The following is a 14909-nucleotide window of genomic DNA, read 5'->3' as shown; positions in this document are numbered from 1 at the left end:
AATCTTAACTTATAATATACAGACGTTACTTTAAAATAAATGAAATAGGTCCTACGCGTCATGCATCTAGTTATGCATGTTAACCAATGATTTAAATGTATGTATGTGTGTATGTATGTATGTATGTATGTATGTATGTGTATGTATGTATGTATGTATGTATGTATGTATGTATGTATGTATGTATGTGTATGTATGTATGTATGTATGTATGTATGTATGTATGTATGTATGTATGTATGTATGTATGTATGTATGTATGTATGTATGTATGTGTATGCATGTATGTATGTATGTATGTATGTATGTATGTATGTATGTATGTATGTATGTATGTATGTATGTATGTATGTATGTGTATGCATGTATGTATGTATGTATGTATGTATGTTTGTTAATTTGTTTGTTTGTTTGTAAGAATGTGTTTATGTGTGTATGTATGTATGTCCCACAAAGAAATCAAAACTGTTTGACAATCTTGATCAAACTTCGCATACGTGTGCCTTAGATCATGGCGGAGACCGTGGTGTACGCCTAACACCCCTCCCACAATTGGAGGGCCCAAAATTTTAAAAAAATATAAAAAATATTTTATTCTCAAAGAACGAAACTTTTCACAAATCGGGTAAACCCATGTTGACAGTATTTATATTAAATATGAATCATTCGGCTAAACGGGTAAAACCATTTTCACAAACTGCTTTTATTTTCATGGAAAATATTTTTTAAAAATTGAAGGGAACATAGACCTAGATCTAAATCCAATGCAATACATCAATAATACCCTAAGGCCCGCGGGTCATCTCCGGCTAGTAAGGTATATATTTTAAGTCTTTGTCAGTCAGCCTTGAGGGCAAATCAGGAACTGATGACCCTTAGGCTGCTTTCAGCCCGTAGTACTACATTAAGGCAGACCTAGCGACGAAGCTTATCCAATTTACCACCGAGTACATAAAAGTCTAATTCATAAAGCGCTGGTTGTGTGTTTATGCTTCCATCCAAATTGTTATTGTTATTGTTATTGCAGCAATGCTGAGCTGGACTATTAATTAATTACCAATTTTATTTATAAAGCGCTGTTAACAAACAAAATGTAGGCTCAAGGCGCTGTAGTCAAACGAAATTACAAATTAGTTTGGACCATTCAAATTATCCTATCCTATTTTATGTAGCAAAAGTCTGTCTGTGGCATTTTACTTACAGATATTAACAAGAGAGAAAGAGACAGTAAGATTCAAAAAGAAAAACAAGCGAAATATATATATATATATATATATATACAGAAAATACTATCTAAGGGGAAGAACTCAGCACTTACAAAGGGGAAGAACTCAGCACTTCCAACTACATCTCTCAATAATTTTAAAGTTACTTCCCTTATTCAATACCACACAAAATAATTAATTACTTTTAATTAATTGACTAATTGGTTATTTTTTTAATAGATTAATTTTTTAGTTAGGTACAATAAATAATTTTTACTAATTTCAACTACTTATTTAGTCTGTATGTCTAGATATGTTAATACTGAAGGATTTATTTACCTTGTCGGTATCAAACAAAATAATGAACTATCAGTAGTTAATTAACGAATTTCTTTTTATTGGTTTGTGTCTTGTCTATGTCAATGAATAATTGTGCAAAGTTTCAACTATATCCAAGAATGGGGAAGTGGGAGAGTTAACGTGTACAAACTTATAACCAGACAGACAGATAGACAGACAATTGGTTTGTAATTAAGGCTGTGATACGCAGTAAAGATGTTTGAGATGCCACAAGGCCCATAAGTTCCTCATTCCCACTCTTAGCCTTTGATGTTACTTACACATCAGTTCCGTCCCTGGTATACCTGGAGTAGTACAGGCCAACAAGTGTGTTGCTGATGCTTGATGTGTAGCTCATCTCAAGCACATAGGTCGTGTTGACCTGTTGAAAGAGTACAGAGTCTTGTCAAAATGTATCATGAGCAAATTGAATATGACCTAGACCTTATATAATATAAGGGGGTGCGGTGGCTGAGTGGTTAAGCACTTGGTTTCCTATCAGGGGCCCTTTTTCCAAATCTCGATTAAAACAGTGATTTTGAAATTCGGATTTTTGTTGGGGGTCCCTGAGTCCACCCAACTCTAATGGGTACCTGACTTTAGTTGGGGAAAGTAAAGGTGGCTGGTCGTCGTTCTGGGGGCATAAGACCCTGCTCGTTAATAGTTGACCAAAGAAAGAGATGACTTAACATTATCTGCCCCACAGAACGCAAGGTCTAAAAGGGAAACTTTACTTTTTTATTAAATTTATTTCATTTACTGGACTTGGTTAACCTCTATAAGCTGTTCCTTTTAGGCTAAGTGAAGAAGTTTTTAGTAGCGTAGACACAGGGCAGTTGCGTAGCTAGGAAGGTCCAAATTTAACCCCCCCCCCCGCGTGCCCTCTTGAGGGGTTTCCTAAAATAAGTGTCCGAAATTTGTTTTTACTTTAAATATTAAAAATTATCTCATGACATGATGTCGAGTGTCAAAATGCAGGGGACCCTAAAGAGGTCATGTCCCGGGCTTCCAAATCCCTAGCTACGCCACTGGCACAAGTTGAATGATTTAAGGCTAAGTAATACATTTAATTTTAACCAGCATTATGGTTAAACAAAATATTCAAAATTTTGCTAACAAACAACGAAGCAAAACATACAGACAATGCTAAAAAAATATACAAACATCAACTAAACAAACAAAACCAAAAAAAAACCACAAACAAAACATACAAACAAAACAAATAAGCTACTTACAAAAATCACGCAAATCAAAAGTACAAAGAAAGCGAACGAACAATACAAAAAATACAAACAAAACAAAATGATAATACAAACAAACAAACCATACAAACAAAACAAAGAAATAATATAAAAAAAAAAAACAATACAAAGGGAACAGACTATTGTGTTTCCATACTTTGGTAACTGGTAATATATTTGTTTTTGTTGGTTAAAATTTTATTTCATTTGACCTAGAATTTCAGAATCGCAGTATAACATTCTTACAACCTCTTCCCCCTTTCAACCTCCCCCCCCAATCTCTGGCGCCCATTTTTGTCACCACCCAATGTTCTTTTCTACACCAAATGTCTCCCCCCCCCCCATTATCATATTCTCATCAATATTAAAGAAGGGAACATTCGTAGTCCTCGAAGTCATTGCGCCATGGCCCTCACCTTAACCTTTCACCCCACACAACTTTCCAGACATCATGTCTTCATATAACACAAAGATAAAGGCACATTCCTCGTTCCATATACTAGGACAAATGTGTGCAAATTCTCCTTTCTTCCCTAGTGCTATTACAGCATGGAATGGGTTGCCTGAGCCAGCCAGGAAAACCAGTGACTCGGCAGAATTTATGCATGGTGCGTAGGACGTAATCATCTCCTTTTTTGAAGAAACTTTCGTATTACATAGGACAAGATAAGATAAGATAAGAATGGATAAAATATAAGATTCAGTCACATCTCACTTTTTATTTGTCCCCCTTTCCCCTCCCCCTCCCCTGCTGTAGACGGTTGTCGACTTGTAGCACCAAACTGCTGGTAGACAACTGGCCGATGTAGGCGTATTATATTTAAACGTGTAAAACTTGAACAATACGAATAACTTCTTTGTGAAACAAAACAAAATATACTTTTTATTACAATGTAGACATATCAACTTGTGATAAAATGCAATAAATATAGTAGACTTTAAATATAAAAATGGTATCCTGAACAAAATCTGACTCAGTACAATAACACTTCTTTTTAGTCTGGCATTCTGGAGTCGTCTGTCCTACCCTAGGACAGCTGACGACAATACCCGCTTATATTGCATCATTCACAATCAAACGCTAACCTCTTACCAATGTCACCATAGAAACACACTCACACACACACACTCACTCCATAACACCTTTACTCAATTTTCCAGACATCATACTCTCATATAAGATTCAGTCAGATACCACATTCTATTTATCCCCCCCCCCAAAACATATACACCCCCCCCCCCGAATCTACCTTCCTAAGTCTATTATACTTTAGAAATTATACGCAATCTTCACTAAGACGAGAGTCGAGCTTGTAACCCTGTGTTGCTAATCTAAAGCTCTATCGCCACGACCAGCCTACCAATTATAAGATCATCAGTTACTAAGTAGTCAAAGTGTGTGCACCTGTACTTGTGTGTGTGTGCAGGGGCGGACTGGCTATATGGGCAAACGGGCAAATGCCCGGTGGGCCGGTACCAAATGGGCCGGTCTGGTCGCGACCAAAGAAAAAAAAAATTCAATAAAGACAACTTTAAAAAAAGTGACAGCAGCAAGACACAAAGGTCCGAAAACGTTTTGTTGTTGTTGTTTTTTTAATTCTTATTACAATTAATTTTGTTTGAAATTCATCAAGAATATCAACAACAAAAAATACACTATACATTGTACGTATTATCATTTGCAAAACGTTAGACCGTACTTTCTGCTATGCACGAGCGGCATTGATTGCTGTGATGTCTCCTGTGTTTTGATGGCCTAATCATTTTGCTGGTCGGCATGGGCCTTTGATTTGATCCCATTTTTTTGCTCCTTCCCTCCCCCGTCTTTAAAAAAAAAAACAGTCGCGACAATTAGCTCTTTAACAATACTTAACAGAAATTAACTTTAACACATACCAACAGCCGCGAAATTGCAAACCACCCAACTTATTCACAGCTCAATATGGGTATAAAGCTCTACTTTCTGCGATTTGAAAAGAAAAAGTAAGTTTTTTTTTTGTTTATTTTCAATAACGAAAGAAATTTAATCAAGAGCTTTTCACATTAAGTAAGTGCCTCTCTAACCGTTCTTCTTTCTCTTATCTTTTAATGGAATGGGTTGCCTGAGTCAGCCAGAAAAAACAATGATTTAGCATATTTTAAGTCACAGATCAACATGCATGACTAGATTGACACATGAAATGCGTAAGACGTAACAATCTTATTTTTTGAAGAAACGTCTGTAATCTATAAGTAATACCAAAACGTTTGAAACTCATTAAGGCTGCTATTGTATTGTTTATAGTTTTCAGACTACATACATGTATAAATAGAATGCATTATGTAATCCTAGGAATGCATACATTCAATTTTCGATGCGTTATTAAGCTTTATATATTTTGTAGAGAATTAGGCTTATATCTATAATATAACACATGGGCGTAGCCGGGAGGGGAGGGTCTTCAAACCATTACTTGCCTCAGAACTCATTGTCTGAAAGGAAAACTTTACTTACTGCCCCAGTGCAGCCAAGTAAGCAAACAACTGTTTCCAAATTTCATGAGCTTAGCCAAAAGGGGTTTTGTGGTTTACCTTCCCCCTCAAATACAAAAACTAAAGCTTTTACCATTTTCTATCAGTCGCTGGACTCCATTGAATAGCAGATTTGGTTTTTGAATTTTTTTATCGGAAGAGTAGCAGGCTAATTGCACTGTAGATACCTCAGAATATCCATTTTTAAAGCTTAAAATAACGGAAATAATGTTTGGTTCCGGGGCTTCGCCCACTGGGGGGAGCTCACAGTGCTCCCCCGGACTAACTAGCTGCCCTTTGGCGGTGTGTACTGTCTTTCCACTAATTATAGGAAGAGAGTATTCTAGGGTAGAAAAAACGTTTGAAAGAATGAAAGATCAGAATGTAATGAAGATTAATTACATATACACACACACTGATATATATATATATATATATATATATTTAAATTGTGGAGTGGGGTGAAAATCCCTCCCCCACACCGAAAATATATGATTTGCCATTTGTGGGCCGGTTTATATGGTAATGGCCGGGCCGATTTTGATACCCAGTCCGCCCCTGTATGTGTGTGTGTCTACCATTATAGTGTTATAAATATCTTGAAGATTTCCCTTTTAGTTTTTAAGTCTGATTTCGGATATATGTGTCTCATCTATTCTACAACCTACTCTTGAGTGTCGCTAGTTTTCAACCCTGTCCGGGGGTGAAAATAAGGTCGTAGATTTAAGCCCAGACAGATCATAATTTCCTAGTCATGACTTATTTATAAATCAAGATCTCGTGATGACGTAATTCAAGACAGTGTGTCTCGATACGTTGCAGTGTGTAAGAGTGTTTTATCGTCTGCTCTTAAGTAGCGATTATTGTTTTATTAGTCCAAGATGAAGGCGGCACGGTCGACACCTCACTAGGTGGTCAGATTAGCTCGCAAGACGCCCGCGCCTTGCCTCTGACAAAGCAACTAGACACAAATAATTGAGGCATATATCTTGTTCCATACGCTAGGACAAACACATACATGTCACTGAAATACAGGCCACTTAAATACAGGCCTCTGAAATAAAGGCCACTGAAATACAGGACACTTAAATACAGATCACTGAAATACAGATCACTGAAATACAGATCACTGAAATACAGATCATTGAAATACAGATCACTGAAATACAGATCACTGAAATACAGATCACTGAAATACAGGCCTGTATTTAAGTGATCTGTATATCTGTATTTCATAAATCTGTATTTCAGTGACATGTACATATTCGTCCTAGTATATGGAGCGAGCAGGAAGAAAGGGCCGTCCAAAGAAAAGCTGGCTGGACAACATAAATAATGGGCCGGCCTCTCTCTTGATATCCTGGGATTAGATCAGTCGAACTGTCACAGCGGCCTTACGATGAATGTCAGGGGACAGATGAGATGAGATGACAGATGAGATGAGATGACAGATGAGATGAGATGACAGATGAGATGGTTTGACAGATGAGATGAGATGAGATGGTTTGACAGATGAGATGAGATGACAGATGAGATGAGATGGTTTGACAGATGAGATGAGATGACAGATGAGATGAGATGGGTTGACAGATGAGATGAGATGACAGATGAGATGAGATGGTTTGACAGATGAGATGAGATGAGATGACAGATGACGGATAAGATGACAGATGAGATGAGATGACAGATGAGATGAGATGACAGATGAGATGACAGATGAGATGAGATGACAGATGAGATGAGATGACAGATAAAATGAGATGACAGATGAGATGAGATGATATGACAGATGAGATGGTTTGACAGATGAGATGAGATGACAGATGAGATGAGATGGTTTGACAGATGAGATGAGATGAGATGACAGATGACGGATGAGATGACAGATGAGATGAGATGACAGATGAGATGACAGATGAGATGAGATGACAGATGAGATGAGATGACAGATAAAATGAGATGACAGATGAGATGAGATGATATGACAGATGAGATGAGATGAGATGACAGATGAGATGAGATGACAGATAAGATGAGATGACAGATGAGATGACAGATGAGATGACAGATGACGGATAAGCTGACAGATCAGATGAGATGACAGATGAGATGAGATGACAGATAAGATGAGATGACAGATGAGATGACAGATGAGATGAGATGACAGATGAGATGAGATGAGATGACAGATGAGATCAGAGAGAAACAGGTCACTTCAATACATGTGACAGACTGGAATAGGTTACCTAATTCTGCAACGAAAACCAACGACTTAGCGCAGTTAAAGCCACTAATTGAAATTCACTCATGAAATGCTTAAGGTGTAATTATCTACTCTTTTGAACTAACGTCTTGTCATTTATAAGATAAGATAAGATAAAAAGTAATGGCCGCACCAGGACTTAATCGTGTAGGCAACTTTGTTTTATATACCGTTATTCAGACCACAAGGTCTGAAATGGGAACTTTATTTTACTACTTTTATAAACATTAACAGTAGAGGATATGCTCCTTTCACAAGTGTACAAAAGAAAATGTTTTATTGGTATTTGTCTTCAGTTGAGTTGTGCTACAATTAGTACATTACACCAAACAAAACATTTTAACTCTCATGTTATTCAACAAATTAATCTTCAACATATATTTCACATTCAATTGTTTAAAAAACGCAAACAAATTTGATCGTTAAGTTTTGCGGACTAGAAGGTGTGGCTGAGAAGTAATGCGTTAGTCTTCCGAACCGAGGTCCCGGGTTCGAATCCTGGTGAATACTTGGATTTTAAATTTCTTTGGGCCCCTCTAAGTAAACCCAGCTCTGACATTAGTTGTGGAAAAGTAAAGGCGGTTGGTCGTTTTGCTGGCCACATGACACCCTCGTTAACCGTGGGCCACAGAAAGATCATCTGCATCGCAAAGTCTGATAGGGGAACTTTTACTTTCACCTAGTTTCGTGGACTAATTAACATTGGTAATTAACAATTGTCGCATATCTCAGAAATGATCGCATTTTTTAAAACCAGACTTTAAAATTCAAAGATTCATCCCCTATAACACAAATGGACAAAGACCCAGACATACATAAGCACACACTAAGAGACACATTAACACGCACACACACACACACACATAAATACATATATCCACCTAAGGCCCAAACATAGCTACCACTTGACAGTACTTGGCAGTATCTTAACACAATTTCTGGCATCTTAAGATTATGTCAGACGCCTCAGGGAGCTGGCTCAAGTGTTATCTGAATGAAAGTGGTTACTTCAGCACGGGACATAAATCACATCACTTTATAAAGAGATTGATTGCTTTGAGGAGTTGGGTGTCCCTGTCATGACACAGTCATGTCACTGTCATGGTAAGACACTAGGCTGTGGTCCACGTCTGACGAGCGATAGCGATGATGGGGTGGCATTTACTGCCTCGTGCCGCTCACGTGTCTTGTGTTTTGGTGTGTGTGTGTGGGAGGGGGGGTAATTCAGAGATAACGCCCTACATAGCGTTATAAAAATGCCTAAAAAGCGCCCAAAATGTTTTATAAACAGGTATAGTTCTGTCAAAGTAAAAACAAAAAGTTGTGCATTATCAATACATCTCTCAATATCTATGATCTCCCACTCCTCTCTCTTTCTCTCTCTCTCTCGTCTCTATGTTCTGACTCTTTTTTTCAAACTTTACCTTACGTATTGGCAGAATTAGGTTATGGTGGACTCATGATTGACCTAAAATCTCAAAAATTAAAATTTCAGTCTTTACCGATCTTAAGATTCGAACCAAAGACACATTGGTTTGGAAAAAAATCGCCTTACCACTTAGCATTCACGTCCCTTAATACTAAAATTCACTTCAATTCAAAGAACTTAGTTTTAGCTTACCCGCATAGTCTTGTCCAATCTGAAGATCAAAAACTGCCTGAGGTCATCCACTTTGTATGTGACAAACTTGGGGTCAGTTGAAGGATCAGGAGACTGACCCATGAAGCTTACAGAGTTATAGTCTATATTCAAATACAGTGAGTGGAGGGTGACATTGTCTGACTCCTCGTGACACTTGACCCAAATCTTGACATGACCCTTGAGTACAAAATGCACTTAATATTCAATCAAATTCAGAAAACAAGATTATAGACAATCTTATCTTATAATGTTTAGACGTAACTAAGGTAACTTTAAACAAAAAAAAAAAAAAAACAATTTTTTAAAAAACTTTAAAAAAAGGAAACCTTAAACGATGTGTAATTGTATCAATTAGTTTGACTGAGTCATGTCATTAAGTCTGTAATAAATCTAGACTTATATTAATAAATCTGTGGGATTAGAAATATTCTTACCAATTGTTTTGTTTAGCGCTATTTCATGGTTTTAGCTTTCTCACTACGCTATGATCCTATCACTTACCTGGACCAGTTGGGAACATGGATTGGGGGGGGGGGGATAAAAAAAAAGATGATTACGTCCTACGCGTCCTACATATTGACCATGACCTAAATTTTGCCAGGTCACTGGTCTTCCTGGCTAGCTCAGGCAACCCATTCCATGCTCTAATAGCACTAGGAAAAAAAAAACAGCATTTGCACAAATTTGTCCTAGCGTATGGAACGAGGAATGTGTCTTTATATTTGTGTTCCAGTTTCTTAATGTTTTCTTGAGTTGAGGGGTCCCTAACTGAGGATGCATAGTCTATTATTGGCCTAATGAAGGTTAAATAACATTTTAATTTTATGTTCTTATTTGATTTATAGAAATGTATTTTAATAAATCCTAATGTTTCTTTAATATTTTGATAGTTTCATCAATATGGGGATTCCATGACAGCTTTTCATTTATTATAACACGGTGGCAAGACCGCACTACAAACATCGATGCCCTTGCGAACGCAGGTATGGACAGTATAGAGAGACTTCTTATGGTCCGACAGTTACGCTGGGCTGGGCACGTATTCCGTATGGGGAACGAACGTATGCCAAAGGCAGTCTTTTTTGGTGAGCTAAAACGTGGTCGTCTGTATTATATAAGATAAGACTAAATGCATGACACGTAGGACGTAATCATCTTCTTCTTTGTATTATATAATAATAATAATAATAATAATAATAAGATAAGATAAGTAACAGAGGCGCCCCACGGAAACGCTTCAAAGACCAGTTTAGGCGCCAACTTGACTTGGCTGACATAGAAGAGAGCACCTGGTTGCATGCGGCTTCAGAACGAGACAGCTGGAGGTCACTCACAAAGGCCGCGGGATACACATTTGAGACCAATAGAAAATCCGCTGCCGAGGACAGATGCAGAGGGCGAAAAGAAAATCTAAATCGACCACCTGCGGACAATGGTTATGCTTACCCTGGATGTGGCTAAATATGTAGGTCACAGTTGGGGCTTCGCAGCCACGGGAAATACTGTAATCCTCACTGATCTTCGGACTCGAAGACAAGCCTTATTGTAACACCTATGTATTTTGCGTTTTTAGTCTGTGTTACTGGTTAACCATGAATAAGATTAGTGGAATTTATATTGTATTAGTTTTTGTTTTTTTTTAATCTTAATAACTGACATTTTTCTGGCCGGAAAGACATTCTCCCATTTGTTTCCAATGTCTATAACTCATTCAATTCTCGTTGTAAAATTTCTGTATCTTGCCTTGTTTTATTGCTATATATATTACGCAATCGTCTGCAAATAATATGACTTTTGTTTCTGAACTAATGTAATTTGGTAAATAATTTATGTAAATTAAAAATAGTAGTGAACCTAAGACTGTTCCTTGAGGCGCATCTGTTTTAACTGTTATTGGTGTTGATTTAGAGCCATTTATTATTACATTGTAATGTATACTATCTAGGATACAAATGTGCTTGTTACAACATTTAAAAAATTCGTAGGACATAAAAATAAAGACCGAAAAACGAAATGTCCGATGGTTGGCAAATGATCATTTGACCCCGAAAAGGAAAGCGACCATTTGGTTGAGAACCCCTGTTCTAACTTCAGATTAGTAAAAATACAAATTTTCTGCAGAAAGCTTATACAATTTAATTGTACTAATGTTGTTCTTTTCAAAAATGGTGAAAAGTTGTTTAATTAGCTATTTAAATTTGTTCATTTCCTTTTTCCTTTGCATGACAAACTGTTCATTATATAATCTATGTAGCCTATATATAATTCTCTTTGTGGCCCAACCATGCGTCACCACGATGATAAAGTCATAGAAAGATAACTCTTTTATTTTTGCAAGTCGGACTAGAGTTGTCCCACGTAACTTTAATAAAATACTCTGAAAGACACAAAGATAAAGGCACATTCCTCGTCCCATATGCTAGGACAAATGTGTACAAATGCTCCTTCTTCTCTAGTGCTATTAGAGCATGGAATGGGTTGCCTGATCTAGCCAGGAAAACCAGTGACTTGGCAGAATTTAAGTCATTGGTTAATATGCATGACTGAATGCATGACGCGTAGGACGTAATCATCTTTTTGAAGTAACGTCTGTATTATATAAGATAAGAAGATAAGTAACTTTCGCGGTGACAGAGAGAGAGAGAAAGAGGTTCAGGAAAAAAAGAGGGAGGATGGGGTATGCTACGCCGCGGGTCTGCTAGGTGTATGTAATCATCTTCTTTTTAAAAAAATTAGTTTGTGTATTTGATAAGATAAGATAACTTGTTAGATAAGTTAATTCAACACCATGAATGTCTATATGATTTAAGTCTACCTTGAATGTAAAATCTCGTGGATCAGTGGAGTTCATGTATGTCTGTATCTCCAAGTTATAGTGCAGGGGCGTGACGGAGGTCGGAAGTCGGACATTCAGCAAGGGCGTTGATGTAGTAGGGGTTGTAGGTGCTGAAGACGAAGAGTCGGACGAAAGAGTTGTGACCTCGGCAATATCCACCGTTGAGCCTGACGTCATCGAGGTGAGTGCAGCCACTGTGGTACTTGCTGGACATAGCTGACCTGTCGATGAGAAGGAATACCATCCGATTTGACTTTATGGTGTGTTCTCGATGTATAGAGTATGGTCAAGTAGAATGACCACAACTCTATCAACAGAATCCTGCTTCTAGCCTGTATAATGTGTTTTTCAAACTAGCCATTTTTTAAAATAGTCATGTAATTTTTTTTCTACAAGATACATATATTTTACCATCAAAGTACGAGATTCGACTTTTTTCTTTAAATGCCTAAAAATTCTAGGAGGAATAATTTATGATTTTATTTCCTACTCTGTCTAGGCAATGAATTAAATGCCTAGGCTCTCTATATAGGCCTACTATGGTAGGTAATGTATTGAATGCCTCAGTGGGATGTTTTAAAAAATGATTGATGTTTAAGCCAATAAAAACATCAAAAGATGCATTTTCTAAAGAGATCAGCTGTCCACGCAGGTTCCTGAATAGAGGTAGTATAAAAAAGAACAAAGAATATATTTACTCTATGAAAGAAAGCATTTTTTTTCACAAAATACTACTATTGCGAAATTGAATGAAAATGTAGGAATTAAATTTTTTTTTTACAATACCTAGACGTTGATCTCAAAAACGGATCTAAGGAATTTTCTTTCTAGAAACATTTGATCATATTGCTGAGAATAGAATAACTAGCTCGTTGGACACACAGAGAATACTCTTTACCGTTAAAATATTTCAATGTAAAAATTTATTTTTTTTTTAATTTTGCAATACATTGAAGTAAAAAAAACAACAACATGTTGTAGACAGCTGTAATGTCCAGTAGCTGTTTATTGAAATTGAGGCAGATGAAAGTTTAGTGATAGATTCTCTAAGCTTTACGTATAACGTAACGTCTTCATTCTAGATCTTAAAGTAGATCTATATGCTTGCTGGCCTAATTGATGGAATCGTTCTTTCAAGAAGCTGACGGTGTCAAAATTAAGATATCGATACCCTTTTTTATTTGTTTTTTTTTAATACTAGTCGACCGGTGGCGTAGCATACGCCGCTATTTTGCAGGGCCGGCTTAGGCCACTGTAACTTAAGCATCGCACTTTCAGAGGACCCGCTCTTAGGCCCAGCACTTTCAGAGGACCCGCTCTAATTGCAGGTGTATAAATTATTAAATTAAATTAAATTAAACCATTTTATAACTTATAAAAGATTTCCAGCGGCCTCCTGATTTACCAAGAGCTACTGGAAATCTCCTGAAATTGTAAAATATACAAAAGAGTCCTGTAAATCTCCGGAAATCAATAAAATCTTTGAAAACTCAAAAAAAAAAAAAAAAAAAAAAAAATCTCCGGAAATATATATAGATAAAAAATTTTCATTTTGGGGTGTCATTCAAAATGGAAAACGCTAATCCGATGAAAAAAGAAAAGCATTATGCAATACCCGTAATTGTGTAATCAATGGTGTGATGAGCGCAGCCACCATCACAAAGATGAACCCTAACTTCGGGCTGACGTGGCAGCCTTTAGGTTCTACACTAATGTTGGTCGACTCGTAAGACATGTCAGAGGATTCTAACTTGCTTGAAGGCATGGAGTCAAAAATAATTCATTATGTTTTAAATATAGATATATAAGAGTGTTCCCGGGTTATAGCGTTATTGAGTCGAATTAATCAGAACTATACAGTAATATTTAATTAGGTTATTAAACAGAAAACACTGATACAAAAGTTGTGCAGATTGTAAGTCTAAAGAAACAATTTTTTGTTATGATTGATTGTAATTGACTATCGGGTTAAGACTTGACGTCTGCCAAGAATAATTCTAACTGGTAACTTCAAAAATACGGATTTCTATAAGAAACGAAACGAAAGTTGTGCGATCTCAAGTTCTGTTTTCTAGAGTTGATTTATTACAAGAGAGCCAGTTGAGACAAAGTCTTATCTTTGGCCTGATACTGAACACGATATCTTATTGTACTCGTTGAAATAAAGATAAGGAGAGAGAAAGATAGAGAGAGAGAGAGAGAGAGAGTGCAGACTCTAAATATCATAAAAAGTTTTTTTCAAACTAAATTTTTAAATGACACATATTTTCAATAACATTGTAGATTCACAGATATATATTATATATACATATATATATATTTACATGGTGACCGGTCATTTCATCCCCGGTCAATTCATCCCCGGTAATTTCATCCCCAATTAAATATTTTTTCTTATTCATAGTTTAATTGTGCTGTTTTAAGTCCTTATTTTATCTAATATATAAACAATAAGGCTTGTTATCGAGTCCGAAGATTAGTGAGGAATGCAGTATTTCCCATTGCTGCGCAGCCCCAGCTGTGACCTACATATTTCGGCACATCCAGGTCAAGCATAATCATTGTCCACAGGTGGTCGATTTAGATTTTCTTTTCGCCGTCTGCGTCTGTACTCGGTCTCAAATGCGTATCCCGCGGCCTTCGTGAGTGACCTCCAGCTTTCTCGTTCTGAGGCCGCATGCAACCAGGTGCTCTCTTCTATGTTAGCCAAGGAAAGTTGGCGCCTAAGCTGGTCTTTAAAGCGTTTCCGAGGGGCACATCTGTTATGTCGACCACCTTTTAGCTCACCAAAAAAAGACTGCCGTTGGAATACGTTCGTCTCCCATACGGTATACGTGCCCTGCCCAGCGTAACTGTCGGACCCTAAGAAGTC

At 37.0% G+C, this 14909-nt stretch overlaps 1 protein-coding gene across 1 annotated transcript in view; it reads right to left on the bottom strand.

Moving 5' to 3' along the window:
• Positions 1-12248, bottom strand: part of LOC106080169 (aminopeptidase N-like) — a 93904-nt gene extending 81656 nt beyond the window's left edge. The window contains exons 1-3 of the mRNA XM_056012017.1: positions 12017-12248; positions 9181-9378; positions 1826-1926 (exon numbers count right to left, since the gene is read on the bottom strand). Of these exons, the coding sequence (XP_055867992.1) occupies positions 1826-1926; positions 9181-9378; positions 12017-12214 (497 nt within the window). The 5' untranslated portion in view covers positions 12215-12248. The remainder of the gene's footprint in view (positions 1-1825; positions 1927-9180; positions 9379-12016) is intronic.
• Positions 12249-14909: the final 2661 nt, after the last annotated feature.

This window comes from Biomphalaria glabrata, chromosome 15 (assembly GCF_947242115.1).
Source record: "Biomphalaria glabrata chromosome 15, xgBioGlab47.1, whole genome shotgun sequence".
NCBI classification, from domain to species: Eukaryota; Metazoa; Mollusca; class Gastropoda; family Planorbidae; genus Biomphalaria; species Biomphalaria glabrata.
Note: the sequence above shows the minus strand (reverse complement) of the source record. Positions and strands in the feature narration are given on the sequence as shown.